Source organism: Panthera uncia, chromosome B1, assembly GCF_023721935.1.
Source record: "Panthera uncia isolate 11264 chromosome B1, Puncia_PCG_1.0, whole genome shotgun sequence".
NCBI classification, from domain to species: domain Eukaryota; kingdom Metazoa; phylum Chordata; class Mammalia; order Carnivora; family Felidae; genus Panthera; species Panthera uncia.
The window spans coordinates 24944107-24968140 of NC_064811.1; the positions used below are offsets into that span (position 1 = coordinate 24944107).

Sequence of the window (24034 nt, forward strand, 5' to 3'; positions counted from 1 at the left end):
ATTAAGAAAAAGTACAAGGTATAGAAGTGTCCTTAAAGTCCCCATTTCTTTTTTACCACATTCTTTTCTAATATACACGGCTTTTCCCCATTTCAACGGATCAAATCTCAGCTTCATGAGTTGCAGTTATATATTCGTAAGCAAACTAAAAATGTGGATATTAATTAATTCCCCGATTAGTACAAGGAATCCAGTTGGATACGTATGGCTCAAGTATTGCCTTGTATTCACTTTCTCTTAAGAAATTGGTACAGCCAGTATCTCTTTCCCAATTTAACCCATCCAATTGTGATTAATATGGCCTATATAATCTCTTTGATGCCTTGTTTGCCAGAAATAACTGTCCACACTTCTTCTTCTTTTTTCTTTTTTTTTTTTTCTATTCTGAAAGCATTTATTTCCACCTCTCACATTCAATTCACCAAGGAGTGGTTTGCCATCTCCTGTTTTCAGAAGTTCAGCCCAGCACAGTGTGGTTTCCAAACATGGCTTTTCTGTCTCTGGAATGACAGTGATCGAAAACCTCATAATTGAGGTGTCTTTCTACGGTGCAGAATTCAAAATAGACCTATATTGTGAAGATGGAACTTTTTCTTAGCTGAATATGGTTTTAATAATAGAAGTTTGAGGCTTTTTCCAACACAGTCATTTAGTCTCTGTGTTTTGACTTGGATATAAAACTCTTCATCTTAAAGACCACTGAGGGACAGCTGTGAGAGAAAAGCCCAAAGGAAAACAGTCTGTCCCAATGTCATTCTGGCCCTGGAGCCTACGCCCACCCACACTTCTCAAATTTTTACCCTTCTACCTGTCCAAACTAACTGTTCCCCTTAATTCAAGTTAAGACTTGAGATTACTGCTAAATTGGACATCCGGGGACACTGCTTTTTCTCGCTCTTTTCTACACAGAGAGTGCTTTTCTGTTTTAATTCAGCTTGGACAAAGCTGATTTTTTTTTCTAACTTATGACATGAGTTTCTAGTACATTGGTGTGTAATTACTGAGCGGTAATATGGTACAGTGGGTAAGCGCACAGCTCTGAGGTCAGACGGCCTGGGTTTGCAACCACATTGCAATCATACTGGTATTACTCACTAGATGCAGACTCTCGGGTAACGCATTTAACTTCTCTGTACCTTAGTTTCCTCACCTGCAACATGGGGGTAATACACAACCTTTTCCACAGGGTTGCTGTGAGAACTGAATGAGGTAATAATATATGTAAAGTTTCAGAATAGTGTGTGATGTGTCAATAGTTTTTGAATGAATGAATACACTCCTGCAGGGTATGTTATTGCAGTAGTGGGACCTAGCATCTTCATGAACCCATAACCTTTACGCCAGTTTTGTGCAGTAAACCCCGTCTTTACTTTCTCTCCATTGTGGAATTTCCACTGAGTTCCCGTGTCCTGCCATAACAAGTCCTAATTCCACCAGTTCTTGGCTTTTTGTGGAACACTGAAGGCTGATGAATTAACAAGGTTCCCATCAAATGATTCACTTAAGTACTTACAGAATACAGTCACATGGTTCGCAACAGCACACATAATTTTTAAGTGATTCATTTAAAGGAAACTCCCAAAGCATATGTTTTAGTAATTATTTTTATTATTCTAATACTTGTAGTTTTATCTTTTTTGTTTGCTATGGAGAAAGATTCATTTGTACAAGACACTGGCCAGTACACAAAGACTTTCTAAAATTAATTCCCTCCAGCCAGTCTTCTCTGCCTGAGATCTACCGAATAGCCAGTGAAGCTAACTCATTGAACACATGGGAAAATCTGTTTGCACCATGGAACCTGCTTTCCTAAGTGATGCCCACTGCTGGCAAAGCAAAACTGAAGACACTGGGGGGAAAAAAGAGAGAGAGGGAGAGAGAGAGAGAGAGACTTAAATCAAGAGCATACATAGCAGATGGTGGGGATAAGTGGCTGAAATTATGAAATTATGATGGACTATTAAGCTCCGATTCATGCCTTTCTTAAGTCATCTGCAGAAGACATGACATTCTAATTGCATTCTTGAATTTTTTACACTATGAGTTTGTTAAGTGCAGACACATTTTACTAAAAAAAAATCCTAAATGTATGTAATTTGACATTGTGACAGATTAATACTTAGGCATGAGACCAGCTGCACAATTAGACAGCTTAAATGTGTCCTACATCTTAATGTCTATATGACTTTAAGAAGTCATAGTAAGTCCTCCTCTTCCAAAGGGTCTGTTGCCATTTTTCTGACTGAAATAAATCAAAGTCTATCAGAGGATTTAAGTGGATTACGAGAAAGCTCATCACAATTACACACAATTCTAGAAAATTGGAATCTAGGGAATTAACTGTAAATTCAGAATGTCTCAAGGTAAAAAAAAAAAAACTATTTACATTAGACTTTTTTGAAGTGATTATTGAAGACGTAACTCTTATTTTTTGAATTATCTGAATTCTTTTTTAATAAGGATAAAACTTTAGTCTCTGAAGTATCACCTGAAATGACAGTTAAAAGTACAATTTAAAATTCATATGACATTGTGTGCATGCTAACATTATATTTTGTGTTAGATATCGTATAATATATAGCTGACTCAGAAGTAGGTGAGAATGCACAGATTCCCATGTGATATGATTTAAATTAGAAACTTTCAATCTTTTTCAGTGTGATCTAAAATAAAAACTCCAGGGGCGCCTGGGTGGCTCGGTCGGTTAAGCGTCCGACTTCAGCTCAGGTCATGATCTCACAGACCGTGAGTTCGAGCCCCGCGTCAGGCTCTGGGCTGATGGCTCAGAGCCTGGAGCCTGCTTCCGATTCTGTGTCTCCCTGTCTGTCTGCCCCTCCCCTGTTCATGCTCTGTCTCTCTCTGTCTCAAAAATAAACGTAAAAAATAAATAAATAAATAAAAATAAAATAAAAACTCCATTTTGTAGAGGAACCAAGTACACACATATAAATACATGTGCTCATGTTACAAACTACAACAAAATCTTCACAAAATAAGGTGAACACGGTATGCACTGACGATGATTCCCTAAATGAGTTCAACCACCAACTCGTAAGTTAGGGTCTTCAGTTTGAAGAGCACTTACCTAAAATCAAAATTACCATGATTTTAACTTGTGCCCATCACATTGCTGCGAAAAGGCAAATTAAATTTATTAAGTTGAAATGAACTGGTACACTGCCCACAATAGCTCCTGTTAAAATACACCCACGTTACAAAAATGGGAGAAGAGAACTTTCTGCTCGTCACTTTTGCTATCACATAGAATACCTTTCCTTCATGATGACTTGTTCTGAATATATTCATTTATGATGTCAGCTGTGTCTAAGCCAAAAATAAATTTTATTTCCCAAGTTTATTATTGGAAGATTTGTATAACTGCCAACCAGAGGTCACGAACAAAACTAAACAACTCTAAAAGAGCCACTATCCATAAGCAAAGAAGCTTAACACATTTGTTCATAGGTATAACCTTGTGACCACTAAATACAGGATTTTCCAATTAGACTTATTCTTAGCACCCACTACTGTCTCCACTAAACCCACCACCCTACCCTAGGCTGAGCGTGAAGGCTGCATTTTGTTCTATAACATATATTCATGGATTATTTCAGTCAACTACATCGTTCTGTTAGAAAATAAATCCCAATGGGAGAAACAGGTCCTAAAAGGGGATAAGGAAAATGAATAGTTGAGAAATTTACTCAGATCTGCAAATACCAAACAAACAAAAATCACCACCTTTTCTGGTTGGCCAATTACATGAAGAAGAAATCAAGAGAAATCACTACTAGTTTGGTTAGAAGAAATCTCAAAGGAGATATTTTGGAACTGGATTTTGAAGGGTTTGGTGGGACAAGGCAAGGACTAGTATAAGAGGCAACACGTTGAGATGATGAGCAAATAGAAGAGCAATGGGCTTTCTGGAAATGACGACTGCATTAGGTCTGTTGAAGTGGCCAAAGAAAGCAAGTAAGAATAGAAAGAGATTAAGGATGACAGGTAGACAGGATAGAGAAGCTGAAGGGGCTTCTGTGCAAACACTTGGAATTTGAAATTTATACTGAAATTTACAGAAGGGGGTTTTCTTCTAGAGAGAGAATTGCTACTCTACTTAATGTCCTTCAAATAATGACACAGGTGTTTTCTTAGTAGACATGCTACTGCTAACTCCTAGGAGCAAAACAGGTTAAATAAAAACAAAAACAGAGGTGACTGGGTGGCTCGGTTGGTTAAGTGACTGACTCTTGATTCTGGCTCAGATCATGATCTCACGGTTTGTGAGTTCAAGCCCAGCATCGGGCTCCACACCGACAGTTCAGAGCCTGCTTGGGATTCTCTCTTTCTCCCTGTCTCTGCCCCTGCCCCTCTCCTGCGTGCACTCTCTCAGTCTCTCAAAATAAATAAATAAATAAATAAATAAATAAATAAATAAAAAGTATTTTAAAACAAAACAAAACAAACACCAACACAAAAATGATACTCAAGTAGTAGATATCAGGAAGTCACAAAATCCCCATATATCTGACAAAGCTCTCTTTAGGGCCATGTTCCAGTTCCTGGCTCTGCTTTTTACATGTTATGTAATGCCCAGTTTTCTCTCTCCCTCTCTCTCTCTTCCTCTCTCTGTCTCTTTATCTCTCTCTCTTCCCCCCCCCCCCCCCCCCTTCTCTCTTTCTATTTTTGGGAATCACACCTCCCAAATATAGAATGGCTTAAAGTGATTTCTATGGTAAGGATCTCAGAGAGGGTTATCACTGGAGGGATGGGAGGGAGCAGGAGGAGGTGATTGTTCAGAAAAGTGAGTTGTTAGTACTTTACTGGACAAAAAAGAAATTGCACTTTGTTGATTTGTCATATACAAATCACTTAGACAATGATATACTATGATACAGTGAAATTTTCAAAAGTGCAACATAAAAATTCTTGAGCAGATGCTCAAAAATTAGATAAACATGACTCAATGAAAACATTGCAAATCAAAAGTGTTCTACTCTATTTCCTTTCATGGATGGAATATGGGTAGAAAGGATCAAATTCATCAAGTCTATGCTGTCCCTACTCTAACCAGAAAATTGATGGGAGTGTGTATTTAGTTCCTCTCGAAATGGTAACAAAGTGCTACAAATTTAGTGTCTTAGAAAAACAAAAATATATTATCTTAAAGTTCTGTAGGTCAGAAGTCTGGCATGGGTCTTCCTGGGCTAAAATTAGTCTCACAAGGGCTACTTTCCTTTATGGAGGCTGAAGAGAATCTGTTGCCTTGCCTTTTCCAGAGCCTTCCCTCGTTCCTTGGTTTGTAGCCTAACCCCCTAAAAATCTCCCTATTTTGAGGTCAGTATGTTGGCAACCTCAACACCATCTGAAACCTTAATCCCCCTATCCCAGGTAACCTAACATGTTCACAGGTTCTGGGGGTTATGAGGTAGCGTCCTTGCAGGGAGCCATTGTTCTGCCCACCACCAAAAGGGAGAGGATATGCAAGATGGCTTCTGCAGAGTCACATGGAACATTAGAAGTGCCTCTGGATCCATGCAGCATGAGAAGATATAATGTAAGCAAGAGAGGATACCCAGAGCTCGCTTCTCTGCCAATCAGAGGCTCCAAGGGGGGTTCAATAGTGAGACTTTGCCACTCTCTGAAGAAATAGGAAGTAAATAAAGGAAAACATTTCAATGAGCAGCAAAAATCAATCAAGCAGACTGATCCAGTGTTACTTCATCGATTTCCCCCACTTTAGCTGCTCTTTGAGTCCTGTTTGCTAATCATCAGAGAACATTTCTTTCCTTCCTTTTCCTTTTATTTACCTGCCCTGCACTCCCACTCTCTTCACGCTTTCAGTCCTAATTGTGATTGCCTAGTTTCAACTGATCAACTTATTGACCAGAGTAAGGAGCCAGAATTCCAGCAGTTTTAAAACTCTCCCCATAAATGGTTTCTCAGCTCCCACTCACTGAAAGCTTCCCAGACCTCATCTCTCAACAGCACTGCAAAACAAAGTTTTCATGAAAACTTCCTGAGAGTAAGAAACACAAAGGGGGAACTTCTCGTCTTTGTCCCAAATCACAATAACTAATGGGATTCTGTTACAACGCAGCTGTTATTACAGAAGTACTTCCAATCAGATAAGCTTTTCTGTACAACTTGTGAAATATTTCAATAGGTAATCTCAAACAAAGAGTTTGAGAGTATATTTGAAAATGGCCATATCATTAGAATAATTGCATAGTTTCTGAAGATCACTACGTTGAAGAAGAAAATGCATGGGCATTGTGCTTTTTTGCCACATTAAAAAAAAATAATTATATTGCTTCCATAAATCTAAATTGCTGCAATTTGCCCTCGTGCAAAGAGTAATCACAATTACATTACAGTTCTCCTTCCTACATGATTTGAGCTTTAATATAGTTTATTTTACTCTGGACTTCACACAAAATAATGCATAGAAAACAATACTTAGAAATATCTTCTATCTCATCATAGCCACTGTAGTGATGTTCTTCTTACTTAAGACGTCCCCACATATTGAATTAATTGTTTTACTATTGAACACATTTGCATTCAGTATATAGGTATTTAATACCAGATCCTTAGTACAGGAACTGTTTGTAAACTTCTTGCTTATTTTTTTAAATGCTTTATTGTGGCTTATGTTGGAGGAAAGAAAGTTGGAGAAAATAATATATATTAATTGATTTTTTTTTCAATTTTTTTATCCTCTTTATTTGTACAGAATTATGTTATGTGGGGAGGCAAAGATAAACTGAACACTGCCTTTAAGAACACAATCCAAAGATAATATTCTAACGGTTAATCGAGACTTCATGTACTAGTTTTAGAGTAAACATACATTCCTAAAGGTAATATTAATATTTATTGTAGGGTATATATTCTACAACTTTATGGTCAACAAGAAAACTGAAGATTTGAGACTTACTGGAAGTGACTCAAAGTTGATGTTTGCAACACTTTTAGTGTTAGCAACAGGAAAACCACTATAAAGTGGCTAATACCTTTCATTAACTTTAAAAAAAAGAAAACTTCATCTGGATTATCATTATTTTTGTGTAAGTTTTCACAATAACAACAATCCACCTCCCATCTTCTAGTAAGTGAATGGAGATCTGGTTGCTGGCAATCCAAGACCCCGATTTGAAGCAAATGTTGGATATCACATTTAGGAAAGAATGCATTTTCCAACTGGTGATGAGCAATCTGTTAAATCTATCCCCAAACTTTAATTTCCTATTTACATAAAGCCTTATAGATTATTGGGGCTTTCGGATTGGAACGTTTATGTGACCAAACTCAAATAATAATATGGTCAAACCTAAGTTATTTTTTTCTTCAAAATCTGTTTCATAATTTGTTTTTGTTTGTTTTAAATCTTTCCATCAGTATTTGAATGATAATTTATTTACTGCATATAATTTCTATTTTTTGAAGATGCATGTCAGATTGTGAAATATTTCTTAACTTTTGAATCAAACTCAAAGGGGAAAAAATGTCAAGTATAAAAAATATTCCATCTTTCTCCCATCCACCAGGAGGCTGCAAGTATATTGTGATCCTAACTTGGTTACCTTGAACCCCACGGAAACCTTATGCAATTTTGTGTGGTATATATATCTCCATCTGGGGGGGCAATACTTGTAGTTTTTATCAGATTATTAAAGACTTTGACACCCAAAACAAATAACTTCTAACATAAGAAAAAAACTTATGAAAGATAGGACTTTTGCGGTAGAAAATAAGCACGAGTGGTTGAAAAACCAGAATTGGCCTTTAGTGGAATAATGAATTGCTAACTTGTGAAATAAATGCCCCCAGTTTTATGAACTCTTTTGATCAATATCGGAGCATCTTCTCATTTCCAGTTCTTTCCTTCTTCTCCTTCCACTCAGTGTAACCTGCACCTCCTGTAATTTTCGTGTATAAAGAGAGAAATCAAAGTGAAATCACATCTCTGATGCGCATAAATTGATCACTCCCAAGCAGTCACCGTAGATTTTTCTGCTGTAGTGCAGTTTTCATGTGCCAACCAGCAGATTCTTGTTTGAGTTGATTCAGCAAGACTGCTTGAGACATGGTGTGTGCTGTCTCCTCTGTAGGATGATAATGTAGGCATGATAATGCCACATTCAGAATGACAGTGGTCTAAGCCTCAGGGCAGTAAATGCTTCTTGAGATACATTCAATTGCTGTTTAACTGAGTTTAGCCTAAGGTACAGAGAAAAGTTGCTGATGCTTTCAAACATGTTTAAACATTTTAATATTGTCTTGGCCTGTCAGCTTGAACTAGAACACTCCTAGGTAGAAAGTGCAGTGGAATCCTATAATTGCATACCCAGAATTTCCAGAGCTTTCTCTAGTAGCCCTCAGCTTGAACTTGTTAATTAAAATGTGCATACGTCTTTGAAAATGTTCTTTGCAAGAGTTGTACTTTCAGTAATATTGGTCAGTTTGTGACTCATGATAAGAAGACATAAAATAAGTAGCATATGTTATTTCCAGATCTCGCTCTTGTTTATATATAGCAGATCCTATAAAAATACACCCATGATCATTATCTCCGTGATCCATCACTGTATTGATAAACTCTTCCCCTTCCCAGAAAAGCAAAAACAAACAAGCATAATGTAGGGGCTTCAAACGACAAAGGTATATTACTTCTCACATTTCTGTGGCTCCCCTGCTACTTGTGCATGGCTCAGTTATGAGGGAGTCTCTTTCTCTAACAGTGTTTCATCTTCAAAGAAGCTAGGTTGTGTGTTCTCTTGGGGTAGGGATGGCAGGGTTCCACGGGCAAATGCAATAGATGTTGTTGCTAGACTTCTTGAAACTTAGTGTGGAAATAACACGGTTTCACTTCTGCCACATTCCAATCATCTAAACTGGCCTGTCTTCGAGAGGTACAGATCTTGACATAAGATCAGTGATGTCACATTCCAAAGTAATGTGTATAGGAGATTAATTCCTGGCCTTGTGCCACAATTCACAACCGTCATGTACAGGCATCATGAGATCTACAGAGCTTATTTGCTGAATGGCTTTTTGTTGCGTTATTTCCGGTGTATGAAGGGTGCACTGAATCTGAGGTGTTTGCCCTGCTACATTTATTGTCCTTCCTAAATTTCAACCTCTTAGTCTTAGGTTAGTTTATTGCCAATTTTTGGCCTCTCTTCAGAGCACCTTCTTATGTTACAACTCATACATGCAAAGCAATGTAGCAAGTAACAACCCAGTACTTAAGGGGCAAATCTCTTTCAGATAAAAAGTATTAATTGTGAGATTGTTCTGGGTAGGTTGGAAAGGTAACTGCAAATAATAGAGCATTTCCTTTTTCGTTTGGAGCAAATATCATGACACGTACGGAATACATGTTCTCTGGAAAAGTCTTAATAAATAAGCACCTGACGTAGAGTATCCAGGATATGGCAACCTGTGTATTTTCCTAAACAGATGGTAAGTCTAGTATACCGCAGACTCTATAAGCATAAACACATTAGAACAACAGGAAAAGTAACTCAAAATACATGCCCTTTTGATTGATGGGTGGTATTAATTCCACAAAATGTTTTCTGAAAACCTTTTAACCAAATACATCTGAAAACTCAGAGTCCTCCATATGCTAAAAAAGGTATTATCATGCATGCATCATATATTACTTAAAAAATCTAAGACCTAGACAGTGCTCTTAATGAAACACACTATTTCTAGAGCAAAACATAAATATTTATACCACATAAGATAAAGATGAAGAATAGCCTTAGATTGAATGTCCGGGGTGTAAATTTATGGGAAAACAAAACAAAACAAAACTTTGGTTTTCAAAGCTCTTTTGAGGACAGAATTGTGCATGAGGGATGGTGTGCCTGAAGTAGCTAATATTTATTGAGGGTTTGTTGTGTGTTCGAGAATTATTACAAATATTTTACCTATATTAACACACTTAATGCTCACCATAATCCTAAGAAGTTAATTTATTCTTATACTTGTTATATAGATGAGGTAATTTAAATAAATCAAGTTACTTGTAGGGCGTCGGGATGCCTCAGTCAGTTAAGCATTCTATTCTTGATTTTTGGATCAGGTCACAATCTCACAGTTTGTGGGATAGAGCACCATATCGGGCTCTGTGCTGGCAGCATGGAGCCTGCTTGGGATTCTCTCCCCCACTCTCTCCGTCCCTCCCCTACTCATTCTCTCTGTCTCTCTCAAAGTAAATAACTTGAGAAAAAAATCAAGTGACTTGTTCACGATTACATACTCCTTAAAGTGACAAAATTAAGATTTTGAATCCGAGGAGCCTAGCTCCTATTTCCCTAAATAATATACTTTTCACTTATGGAAGACTAGAGAGATTTTATATATATATATATATATATATATATATTCTTATGTATGTGTGTGTGTGTGTGTATATATATATATATATATACCTCCTTATGTGTATATATATATATATATATATACCTCCTTAATTATCTAAAGGGGCTATGACCCACTGTTTACTGAACATCTACACTGCACCAGAGACCATAGGCATTCTCTACATTAATTCTTTTATCCCTGCAATAGGTAAGGGAGTAGGTATTATTAACTCAAATACAAGGATCTTGAGGCTCAGAGAAATTACATCCAAAGTCATACAGCTTCTGCCTGCTGTACCCAGAATCGCACTCAACAATGCTGAGACAAAAAAAAAAAATTGTTCTTTTCACAAACTCGTTGTCCCAATCGGGATATGCTTAGGAGTCCATAGGTAAGACTGAAGTTAAGGTTGGGTGGATGGGCCATCCTTATATCCTCTTCTAATTTGCTTGGATCAAGTGATTTTGTGACAAATTAGAACAATATTTAAAAATCTTAAGCCCTTTTTTGTACCCCTAGGTGACACTTAGGTAACTGTAAATCTCCCCTTCTTCCAGACAGCATTCAGACATTTAAAGGATTACAAACTGCTTGCCCGCATCAATCGTTCCTACCCTCTCCATTATCTATTTATGTGCTTACCTTTTCAGTTTTCCCAAATTCCCCAAACAGATAAAAGGTAGGGATCTTTAGTTTATTTACATTAAAAAGCCAAGTCAAAGTCCATGTGAGCTTTGTGGATTTTATCCCTTGACACGTATTCTTGGTTGACTGCAGTAATAATTTTCCAGTAAAGGGTTTATTTAATTATGTACTCAGTTGTATTATATAAAACAAAAGTGAATCATTTTCTTACAACTATTTTAAAATAAAGCCCTTTGTTCAATCATTTGAGTAAAAGAGACACTTTCTTTTGGATTACAAAAATAAAGGTAATGTTAAAATATTTGTTGGAAAACCATTACCAATTGTCTTACTTTTTGTTGTTCATCCTTTGGTAAAACCTTTTCATTGTCCAGTAAACTCCACCAGAATTTAGATGTGACTCTAGAAAAAGAAGTCTTTGTATAACAGGAAATCAGGAAGTATAAAAAGAAAACACTTTAAGAAGAAAGAAAAGCAAAAGGTGCCTCTATGTGTTTTTCCCCTCCCCAAAAGGAGAGAATGGCACAATTTTTCATTTGCAGAATTTTCTCAAGTAATTTTAATAATATTCTAGTGTTTGAGTTAAAAAAAATTGTAGGAATGGTATGAAAATCAACACCTTGACTAACAGCTCATTTATCACAGGATCAGAGAGTTAAGTAATTTGTGTATCGAACAAATAAGCAGATAGCTTTAAATAACTGAGCTTAAAAGAAAACCTCATTGGAAATATTTTAAAACTATAAATGCAACATGTTCATGCCTTCTCTTAGGAGCAGAAAATATCCTTGTATCTTCAGCCCCAAGCCAAGGGCCTGAAGTAAAGGGGGTGCCCAGGATTCTGACAGAATGTATAACTCAGCATACGAAAATCCCTACTGGTGCAGATCTGTCTTCAAGAAGTCTGAACAATACAGTTCTCTTCAGTAATAAAGATGCCTGTAATGGTTTCTGAACTGTATAGGACAGCATCAGAAAACATGAAATGTCTGCATAAATCTGGGGTTTCCTTGCTCTTTCTGATGATTCCACATACCGTCTGTCGGTCACTTATCGTTGAGATCACTGTACCAGCATTTTCCCATGCCGGCTCATCTACCGAGCCCAGTAAGGACGCCTGCACTTCTTTTCTGAGAAAGAGCTCGAGTCCTTAAATTCATTATGATTTCTTCTACTTTAAGAGATGTATGGTTTTAGGGAGGTCTCACCATTTTTGTCATGAAGTAGTAAGATTGGGGATTTTGTGGAACCTATGTCCTGAGCTGCCCAGACACTTTTTTTTTTCCTCTTCCTTTGGAGACTCTAGCTTTTCCTTATGGCCATGGGTAGCCGCAGCTGACCTCTAACTACCCAGCTGTTACATTTTAAGAAGGAGCATTATGGTGTTATGAGCGACACTAAAGTGAAAGTCAAAACACTTATTCTTTGGCCTTCGCTGTTCCCGAGACTGGGCCCCTCACTGCTGCCACCCTCCTTGCTCTTGGGCTGAGGTGATAAGTAAAAAGAGTGGGCGTGGGAAAGTACTTTCTATGCTATAAATTGTCAGCTATTAGGATGGCTTAAAGCTGGACTTGCAAGAAGCAAATGAACGTAATGCCTAAGAAAGGCCGTTAACTCTCCAAGCCGATGTGATGGTTCTAGTAAATACCATAACTGGAATGCCACAGGCAATGCTAAAGCAGCCATAGGATCTGATGAATATCATTCCTACATCCACTCTTTGCAAGATTTGATATGATTAAGCAGGGGTGTGGAGGGGGGCTCTAAGGAACCGATTTTGTGGTGGAAAATGCTGATAGTGAATACCATTTAATTTGATACAGAATATTTTACTTTTTATTGATTTACTCAACGCCAACTGACAAGAGTTGTGATAAACTACTTCCCGTCTTCACTCAGGTTCAAATTAAAAGACGTAGTACTAAACCAAAGAGTGAAATAATGTTCTTAGATATCAAAACCCCATCCTTCGATGAAAGACTGAAAGATGGTTACTGGCTGTGTAAGGTGTGCCTCTGTAACTCCACAAAGCAGGACATTTTAAGAGTGTACGTTTTATGAAAGGGAGAAGAAGTACCTTCAATGATTCTTGAAGACCCTATATAACTTTTGTGTTAAAAAAAAAAGTAGACTTGCATAATGAAAATAAGAAAATATAGAGACACAGGAAAACACGATTCCACTCATGCCTTCCCTTAATAAATAGCATCATAAGACAAATTGCATTTGTTAACCATTGGCATTGCTTTTGAGGATTCATTTGACTCATCAAGATTGGAAGTTTTGATTGCTTGTGATGAATCTCTTATAGCCTCTCTCGATTATTTTCTAAATGTGATGACAAACACTGCAACATGTCTCAGCCAATTAGGCTTGTCAACTTCCACTGTGGTCCCCAATCAAGTGTCTGACTTTGGAAGTGACGGGAGATCCTTATTAAAAGTCATGCCTCTTGGATAGAGACGTGACAGCCCACAGGCGGCTGATGGCAGAGAAGACAAGTTGCCTTTGGTAAAAGCAATAAGAGGAAATCGATTTTCACAGGAAATAATCCAGACTATGAAGTAAAGGCTGAGGGAAGAAATTGAAGAGTATCTCGTTTCTACTTGATGAGAAATTGAGTCAATCTAAATAAATATAATTTCTTATCAACTACAGGGCATTCAGGTACACGTGTAAAACAACAGGTGAGAAGAATTGTTTGCATATTACACAGCACTCCGAGCTGTCTCTAAATGTATCTCGAGCAAAAGAAAAACAAAGTGCCACAAATTTAAAACTGAAAACACGAATTAATCCCCCAAAAGCAGAGGACGTCTAAGTCACTGTGCAAGTAAACTGACACGTTGTGTGAGACTTAAGTAAACTTAGATGTTTGGAGAGCATTCTGGGTCATTTTTACAGGGAATGATGACCACATTCAAAGAGATTTTTCCTATTTTAGTAGCTTTATTCCTGATCACTTTCTTGTTTTTTTGAGAGGCACTATCATACAAGAAAAAGAAAAATTTGAACTTGTTAAAGCGATGACAAAAAAAAAAAGGAATATTTAGAATAAAATAGGTCTGATCTTACACTTGTCGTTTTTATAAGGATTTTTACTGCTTAAGGCATTTAAGTCAGCTTCAAATAAACAAAACATCCCAAGATGGAAAATATTCCCAAAGACCTCACATTTTGTTCATTTAAACTAACTACATTACAAAAATCATTCCTAAAATCGCCAATAGTTTGATTTTCTAAATGCATCTAAAATATGTGTTTGAGAGACACAGAGGGAATTTTTGGCATAAGAAAATGAATAAGAAAGTGCTTTATCTTTTGATGATACAATTAGTAGGGTCTTCCCCCTTAGAAGTCAAATAGCACAGCATGTGCAACTACAATAAATAATTATCTTTGCATTTTACCTTTTGGAAAGATTAAAGTCACTGTAGATTTTCTGGGAAAAGCACTGGCATTTCCTCATTGAACTCTCAGCACACAGCATAAAAATCTCAGGCCATAGTGGCTCAAAAATCAATGGGCTGACAAATGTCAATATTTCAGTTATCCATCACTGCAGGGGAAAAAAATGGCATGCATTGGACTGCTTTGATTTAGGAGATTTGGCAGGGTAAAACTTCTGAAATAGCCTATACAAATGATAGCCCAGATAGGAATGTAATGTTAAATTATAGAGGATGGTGTGTGGAGACAGAAGCAGACGGTATAAATATATCGGGGATAGTGTAAATAACCCCTTTGTCTATTTTAAACCAAATCTACGCAAGGTTATGTAGAAGCAAATTTCACTGATTCCATTGATGTGAATGTATTTGCAGAGGTTGAGATTTGTCAGTCTTTTAAGTGCAAAGCCTTGTTGAAAGACAGAAAGAAGGAAAGAAAGAAAGAAAACATGATGCCGTATGATATAAATTGGAGCACAGTCATATTATGTTCTTTTGTTTGACAATAAAATAAACTAAAATTTATACTAAATAATACCCTAGAAGCAATTCATTTAGAATCTGTCGAGGTAGAGCAGTTTCTCTCTCTCTCTCTCTCTTTTTCAAAGAAAAATAGTCTGTTAAAAAATGTCAAGAGTAAGAAAATGCATACCTATTCTCCAAAGACAGACACATATTAATGATTTTGCTTACATATTCAGATAATTCTCAATTTCCATCTCTAATCCTGATCCCTAAGAACTCTCTAGATATGACTTTGCTTTACAGTACTAGAAGACATTTCCAGTTCTACGAGGCATTAACATTCATTAGGTATACATGCTATTTCATCAAAACTTTAGGAGCTTGACTGCATTTACCCAATACGCTGCATTTCACCTAATATTTCTATTCAGCAAACACACTGGCAAATGTTTTCTTCTGTGAACACTTACGGGATTATCCTACAGCACATATTAGGTCATGTGACATGGTGGGTGGGAGGTGGGTGTGGGCTAGGGCGGGGTAGGTGATGATGTTGCTAATATGTTCACATCCATAACCTACTTGTACTTTGCTTTTTTTTTTTTTTTTTTTTTTTTTTTTACTTTTTACCAAATAATGTGCTGTCAATTTAGCTTCTGCTTTCTGAGTCACCCTGATGTTTTAGAATGTATTTTAAATATAAGGTTTTGCCTATTTGCATTCCATGAATAATGTATTAGCAGGATAATATCCAATTGGCAAAAGTACACGATTTCTGGGATAATTTATAAATAGAGCAAATGATCTATTTAGGTTTAATAACGTTTCTTATGCGTGTGGAAACATTTATACCCATACAAATACACATATGCACTTTATTTCTACTTGAGAATATACACATGTCCCTGTTCTGTAACAAATGCATGTGTACCTATCTATCCTACAGACTTAAATGTATTAGTTTGTTCATGCCTTTCTTTCCATAGTATTTGTTCTTTTCGCAAAACCTTATCTTTAATGGATATGAAATCACAACGGCTCTATGGTAATGATGAAGTACGGGGTGTTGAAAAAAGGAAAATAATATGAAAAATTATATATATTATATATATGTGTGTGTATATATAGATGTATATATAGATGTATATACACATATACACATCTATATATGCATCTATATATACATCTCTCTCTCTCTCTCTCTCTCTATGTCCCCCCCTTCCAATTTCATACATATCAGGAAAGCCAGTTGCAGGGTGGCCAACTTTAACGTTTTCTTCTCCTTGAATTTCAGATTCAAGACCTCTTCCAGATGTAGCCCTGACTGGGAAGTGTACCCGTGAGTGCGACGAATATGGCCACTCAGACTCCTGCTGGATGCCGGTCCGTACTTCTCCAGAGAGGAAGAAGAGCCAGCCCAAACTCTCCACTTTCATGCCTGTTGATGAACGAGGAAGCCAGGAAAAGCTGGCCAATGGCGAGGCCGCCATCATGGGTGACCGCAACAGAAACCTCCTGAACAAAAAGTTGACCTCGTCCTATGAGACCTTCAGTGCAGCTAGTTTCAGCAAAAATGAGGAAGCCGACCCCGAGGATATCCCCCTTACAAAAACAGGGGAATACAAGCCATCTCCTGTCAATACTCTCACTAGAAGAGAAGTTTACCTGTAGGCTCGAAAGGAGAATGACAAAGTTCTTTTCATGTATGAGAAGGAGAATAAGGGGCAAAAAAAAACCTTACAAAGAAAAACCGTTTAATCAAAAAGAGGGGGCTACCAAAGAGACAAAGCTTTGCCTGCCACTTCTGCCTCCAGATCAGGCCGTTAGTGATACTGTTAGCCTGATTGTAATGTACAATGTAGAAACCATCCTTGTTACTTGCATGTCTAACCCCTTCACCGATTATTCCCAACACCTGCTATCCCTCTTCCCCATCCCCCTCCAAGGAGGGAAAAAAAAAAAAAAAAAAAAGATGGTTGCAAGTTTTCTTTCATGGTAACAAGCCTGATTAGCAGAACACAACACACTCTCATTATCCCTAAGCTGAAGCATGATTTTGTCACTTTGATTTAGTTCGAATGCCATCCGGCTGGTCAAAAAAATAAACATGAAAATAAAATAATACTAATAATAACGACAACGACGACAACAACAACACCAAAACCAAAAACAGATCAGGTAAGATGTATTTCAGACATACCATCAGGATATGATTAGTCACCATGAAAGGCAATCCCCCCAAAATGATAGAGTCCCTGTAGAGGTACAGTTCTTATAAAGGGGGACTCCGTAAGAGGCATATTGAGAATCTCACAGGTGTCATATTCTAATAACAGAGACTGACAACTAGACAATACCCCGCTGGAGATTGCAGTCCCAAATTGGCATAGGTTGTTCTTTTCAAGTCAGGAGTATCAACTTCAACCGCATACGTCCATTGAATATTTTTGTATGGACACAATCTTGGCCAATTACAAGTCAATTACACTAATTATAACTTGTAAAAATTATATATATATATATTTTAAATTATATATATATATATATATATATATATTTTTTTTTTTTTTCCCGAACGGCACCACTATTACCAACGAACTGGAACAATTGTCATTAATTGTCATTAAAAGGCCAAAGATCACACGGCAAATCAGGGAAATCATGAGGTAGATTTGGTCTCAACATGGAAATTCATTAAGAAACAAAAGCAACCGAACCCATGCGCCCACAGAAATACTCCAACACTAGCTTATTTTATGTTGTCTCCATACCCGAGAAACAGGCATTCTCTTGTAAAATTGATTTTCTTTGAAAGCTCAGAAAATGAAAAACTAAAGTGATGTATTTTTGGTATTAGAGTAGGTGATTAGTTTAGGTTCAAGTTTAGTTTCAAAAAAGAATATTAGCAGGGAAGAGTCCACTTTTAAAAATCATATTTGTGGGAAGGTAGAGAAAGAAGGATATGTGGGCATACAGTCTTTTAAGTTAAACTCACTGTTAACCATTTTAGAATCCAGGTTGTGCTTCCTGGTCTTATTCTTTACATTTCAAAATACCAATTGTAGTTTTTCATGTGTTTAACACACTCTTTCAGACAACACAAGTGCATTAATTCTGGATCCTGTGCAATATGGCACTCTTTTAAGACTCACAACATTTGAAACAAGGTGACACCCTAATTGATTTGTCACAAGTGTGATTTTGGACATTATTTAATATGAGTTAAAACAAATCCAGACTGAACACGAAAGAAAGGAGTTCTGGGCAATGATATGTTTCCTTGTACGTACATCTCAATGTGGGAAAATATGCAGTTTTTTTCAGTGTAAAAAAAAAAAAATCCAAACCAGAATATATAGATTTTGAGTCATTTGTTCTATAGAAGATGATTTAACATAATTGGAGACTGAGCTGGGACATTCAGACAAAAGTGACAATCCAGGGACGGAATAGGGGATAACAGGTGAAGAGAGCAAATGTTCCCAAAACTGAATGTTTGCAACCTGGTTAAGACATAGGCTGATGGCTCTCTAGCAAACTGTAGAAATAGTGTAGCTTTGGATAGTTTTATTCTTTACAGAATTTCTTAGACTATAAGGTGAAGCAGCCTGGACTAGAGGTTGTGAACTCACTATTAAGTCATCAAAACGTTTATCTTTAAAAACCACTTCTCTGTTTGGTGGGCTACTTTTGGGGGGTCATTTCCTTCTGCTCTTTCTTAAATGGAGTTTTCATTTGGATGTTAGTTTATGTATAATAGTTAGGATGAAAGAAGATATGTAATTGAAACAAAAATGTTGGACTAAAATATCAATAATTGAACATGTTTATGTTTGATTATTATTTACATGATGGAAAGATGCAATTCTAGTACTTTGTTAGGAAACTGCATTAAAGCAGTTCTGCCTTGTATAATCTGTAAGTACCTATTAAGACAAAATACTTCTAAAGATACTTATGAAATGTATACATATTTTTTCTTGCACGTTACGAAGCAAATACTCAATTGCATAACACAGGTGTTCAACAAACTTTTTTTAATGCATTTTTTTCTTTCTTTCATGAGACACTTGAAACCATTAGATAGCTCATTTCACTCTATTTTGAAACCCTTCTGTTGTCTATAAAGCTAATACGGGTCATACTGGACCTTCGGATTAATTGGATCCACATCCCCCAATGACATTTGCACCATGCTCAAGACAGCCATGTCACTGTCATTTAACTCGTGATCCTCTCTTTAGAACTAAAATGGGTGTGAAAGAATAAAATTCCGTGTACTGTAAGTATTCGCAGTAATTCTAGTAGAATTAGCTCTCATAACATGTTTATTATATAATGAGCTGGCATGACACAGAAATATATTTTGTGTTTGTATGACTTTTATTTTGAATAGGTTAAATCTGGTGCCACTCCATATATAGAGTGCTTTTGAAAAAAATCAATAAAAAGACACAAAAAAAAATAAATGAGTGAATGCAAAATAAGCAACTGTGCCTTTTATACCTGTCGTTATGGTAAAAAAACGGTTGTTGGGTTTGGACAATGAGGGAAAATGGGCTATTCCCGACTTTTTTGATCTTGTATATTTATCCATGTTTATTTTCTGAACATAATAAATAATATATTAAAAATTTGCCTTCTGACAAACTCAGATAATGGACCAGTCTTAAATACCGTTCATTCATAAAACAAAACTAAGGCATTAATTAATATGGGCTGCTTAATTCTGACTAGAAGGCTAAAGCATTTGTTGTAATAGTAACACAGAGAGATATTATCAGGGGTGAAATCAGTCCATTCTGCAAGGTCAAATATTGATTTCGAATTTCTGTTCTTTATTTCCTTTTCGTTGTTATTTTTCTTTTAGCTGCTGTTTCATTTCGGTTGGACAGTATATCAACCATACTTGTTTTCTGTACACAAGAATCTCAAGTGAACTTTGCATGCATTATACATTAGGACACATTTATAAATTAATGAGTAACTCTATAGATTTATGTATATTAAAATTTAAGTGTATGTCCATAGCTTCAGTCTCAAATCTAATGCTCATTCTGAACCTCCAGATATCATTTCCGTATGGTTTCTGACTGGCCTGCTGCCTGAGTTTCAGAAAACAAGGGAGGCATTATTTTTATGGAAAGAAAAACTAAGAAGGTACTGAAGAGGTCTGGCTGAAAGGCTACCCTAGGAAGCTGTCTTATAAGAAAATAAAATAACACAGAGACCCAAAGAAGCCGCCAAGAGTCAAGCTATCCTAAAAACAGGACCGAGAAATCCAAAGACCAAGTAATTTTAGGTATATTGTATCAATGATGAATATACAATGTGTCCTTAGGAGGGAAAAAAAAGTGAGGATGATCCTGAATATTCTAAAGCTGGTTAGTTGGGACCCAGGCAGAGGTATAAGTAACATCTGGAGGGAGGCATCGTTTTTTTCAGCTACCTAGGGTTTACTTTCAGACAACTTTTCCTACATTTTAAAGCACTTGCATTCAGTGTGGTACGATCTGTTTGTAATGTTAATCATTGACTATTGTTCTGCTACTTGGATGTTGATAGTGAAGCAGAGAACAATTTATCATCGTTTATTATAAGTCACTATGCACGCAACTATGCTAAACATGACGAAATGTATTAAACACTCGTCCAACTATTTATGAAATACTTTACATAATTTAATTTGCTTTTGTACAGTTTTATGTAAATAAACTGCTTGTCATTTTTGTCTCTGCAAATTAAAATATAACATGGTCAAATGGTTTCACACTCGTAAGTGTACTTCTCTGTTGACAGGTAATTCCAGTTTGATTGGACGAGAAGTGAATGGATGCATGTACCAGGTTGATTTAAAATGGTTTGAGTTCTGCTAAATTAAGATGGAGCAAAGAAGATAATGCTACAGTAATTGTTGATTTAGAGGACACCATGCGTAGCTGTCATATCACTTCACTTTATAACGGAATAGAACTTGGATTCTTCAGTTTCATCAAAATAATCCCTAAGACAGTTACCTGGCTAGCTTTTTACACGTTAAGTGGACAGTAGAAGAACTCATCATTAATATGAAGATTGATCTTTTCAGGCGTTATCTAGAGAAATTTCACATTTAAGGTAAAACATTCTAAGTCAAATGTATCCGTTCAGGAAATGTTTGGTTTTAATCTAAAACAGTGGTGAGTACAAATACATGAGAGACTTAAAGAGTCTTACATTATGTGATATGTAGAGAAAAAACTGGAAGCAAAAAATAGAATTTTTATCTTACTCATTTTTTTCTTTAGTTAAGCTTCCTCAGCTTTGTATATTTTTTTCAATCAACTACTGTATCTATCTATCTATCTATCTAACTCTTATGTTTACTTTTTGCGATCAGATTATACCCCTAACTATAATGGTTATCTTCTTGATTTAGTTGGTGTCTATTCAAACAGGCAAATTCTCTTCTCTAATCCAGCTCAGAGACTTAAAAGGGAAAGAAAATACTTTCTACGTATGCTAATAGATTCCATGGTATTTTTGTCCCATCTCACCACCGCACTGCCAACACCTACCTGTGTGGGAAAATAGTCATTCTCAAGATCCTTGCATGGAAGTTTCTCTACCATTTTTTTCCCCCTTGCTTGGATGAAAATCCAACATACTTTATATAGAATGGCATATTCTTTCTTTAGTCAAAGATATCTTTGTAAATTGATTGTGGCTGGCAGCCTTCCTTCTCTGAAGAAGGAATTGAGAGTGAAGCATGTTGAGAAAGTCTGCTGCGAGTTGTAATGAGGTGACCCGATGATATATGCATTCATTGGGCTTTCTGCATTCCTAATGGTGAGAACCAAACATCAGTGCAGAAGTCAGTGGAACAGTAATAAAATGAAATCACCGTGTTTTCCTGCTTAACATTTTCTATTTAGATTTGGCCAATATATATTTCTCTTTGCCCTAAAACTGCATTCTTAGGTTAAAAATATATTCTTTTTAAAATCTCAAAAATGTAAAAATACAGTGATACATCTAGAAAGAAGGTAGACCCGAGAAGCAGGCCAACGAAAGTTATGTGCATTGCTTCCAAGGCTTAAGTCTCATTATTCTACTATCTCTGGCTCTTTGGAAGAGTTTCATCTGGTTACTTAGAAGCTTGACTTAGCACAACATTATCTTGCATTTATAGAACACATGATGGTTTACAAATACTTTATAGGATTCATCTCAAAATTCCCGTAACACCTGCAATATAAGGTGAAAGAAAGCTATTAGATGAGCCATATATGAAGGATTTTACTCTTTAACAATTGTTCTCAGGTTGAAAAAAGTTTCAACGTAAAGTTCTGCGGAGACTAACATTTTCCCCCTGCTTGCTTAGGTACCAATCAAAACATTTTGCATGAGTTAGAAGGATGACAAAGAAAAGAATTCTCCTCATTTACCTGAATAAAATAGGCATTTGTAAAGTGGGAATTTGGGGGATGGGGGCGCTAATTATGTAGATTGGCAGGTAATTATCTTCACTTGACATTGCACAACATACCCAGCAGTAATTGTAATTTGTATGGGATTTCTGACAGCAAATTGTAAATCTTAAAAACAGCATAGCCTAATTTCTTCCTGCTGAATACCCCTGGCCTAATCTATCAGGCCAAGAGGTTTTGATGGACACTGGCTGGATAAATAGCCTAGGTGTGAGGATATGAATGATCACAACCGACAGTCAGCCTTATCAAAAGCAATCAGAGAATTGTAGAATTCTCAGATTTACTTTGGTTTTAAACAGGCTGATTTCTGGGGCGCCTGGGTGACTCAGTCGGTTAAGCGGCCACTTCGGCTCAGGTCATGATCTCGCGGTCCGTGAGTTCGAGCCCCGCGTCCGGCTCTGTGCTGACAGCTCAGAGCCTGGAGCCTGCTTCCGATTCTGTGTCTCCCTCTCTCTGACCCTCCCCCGTACATACTCTGTCCTCTCTCTGTCTCAAAAATAAATAAACGTTAAAATTTTTTTTTTTAAATAAACAGGCTGATTTCACAAAGAAATTTATTTATTAGTTTTTGTCTTCTCCCTTTTCTCTTTTTATACGTTACCTTGGGGTGTGTGTGTGTGTGTGTCCCCACCTTAAAGCTCTTTGCCATACTTTAAGTTATTTGCTTTGTGTTTTTCTCCTCTCAAAAGTAAACCTAATTTTCCCTGGAGGTGGTAGGGTGGCAGGTTGCTCACAAAGGACTAGAGGATTTGCAACCCAATTGGCTTTATTTTAATGGAAATTTACAATATCACTACTTGAGCTCTTAGAAGGTAGAGTGAATAGAGACTGAACTTCCATTTGTTTACTTTCTCTTATCTTCATCCCTACTCTAATACTTGTTTATAAACTGCATGGAGGAAGGTGATTAACAAAGATAATATAAATTTTCCAAGCTGCAGGGAGTGAGGAAAAGATATGAATGTAAAATGTGGAATGCTAAACATTTATGCTCTCCTTTAACACTAACTTTATTTTTTCCTGTTGTGCGGCTGCTAAATGGAAATTTTATTCATTGGTTGAATTTAATAAGTGTGACCTGCACAGAAATAATTTTGCCTATTTAATGAAACTCCTGTGGGAGGATGTAGAAGATGCTTAATCATTCATAAATGTAAAATTTTCCCCCAACCCTCTCAGGTGATGCTGAACAAAAATTATAGTTCACTTGTGATGTTCAGTTTTATTTTTTCCATTAAAAGTTATGATTCAAGTAATCCATTACCAGAAAGGTCATAAGAAAGATGTATGAGGTCAACAAATAAATGTCAGATATGATCTTAGAAATTAATATGGGCTTTGAAAAATAAAAATGTTAATCAATATGCCTAATTAAAAAAAATTAAAAAAAAAGAGTTCACTAAAGAAACACCTGAATAAGCAATCTAAAGGAAAAGATAAAAACAAGATGTTTTATTTTGGTAATTTAATTGAAATTACATTACAATATCTCAGACTTGGTAAATTAGTAGTAACTTGATTAGATAATGTCAGGTTTTCTTCTAAGTGTGTTTTATAGAATATTACACAGACCATTTTTATTACAGTTTTTATGGATTGTTATAAAAATTTGACTGTGTATTTAAACCA

General features: G+C 36.4%; 1 protein-coding gene across 2 annotated transcripts in view; it reads left to right on the top strand.

The window, feature by feature from the left end:
* Positions 1-17454, top strand: part of PCDH7 (protocadherin 7) — a 424220-nt gene extending 406766 nt beyond the window's left edge. The window contains exon 3 of one of the 2 annotated variants that reach the window (XM_049630412.1): positions 16228-17454. In XM_049630412.1, coding sequence (XP_049486369.1) covers positions 16228-16604 — 377 coding nt within the window. In that variant the 3' untranslated portion in view covers positions 16605-17454. The remainder of the gene's footprint in view (positions 1-16227) is intronic. The other variant, XM_049630414.1, reaches the window with a different exon arrangement.
* The last annotated feature ends 6580 nt before the right edge of the window (positions 17455-24034 follow it).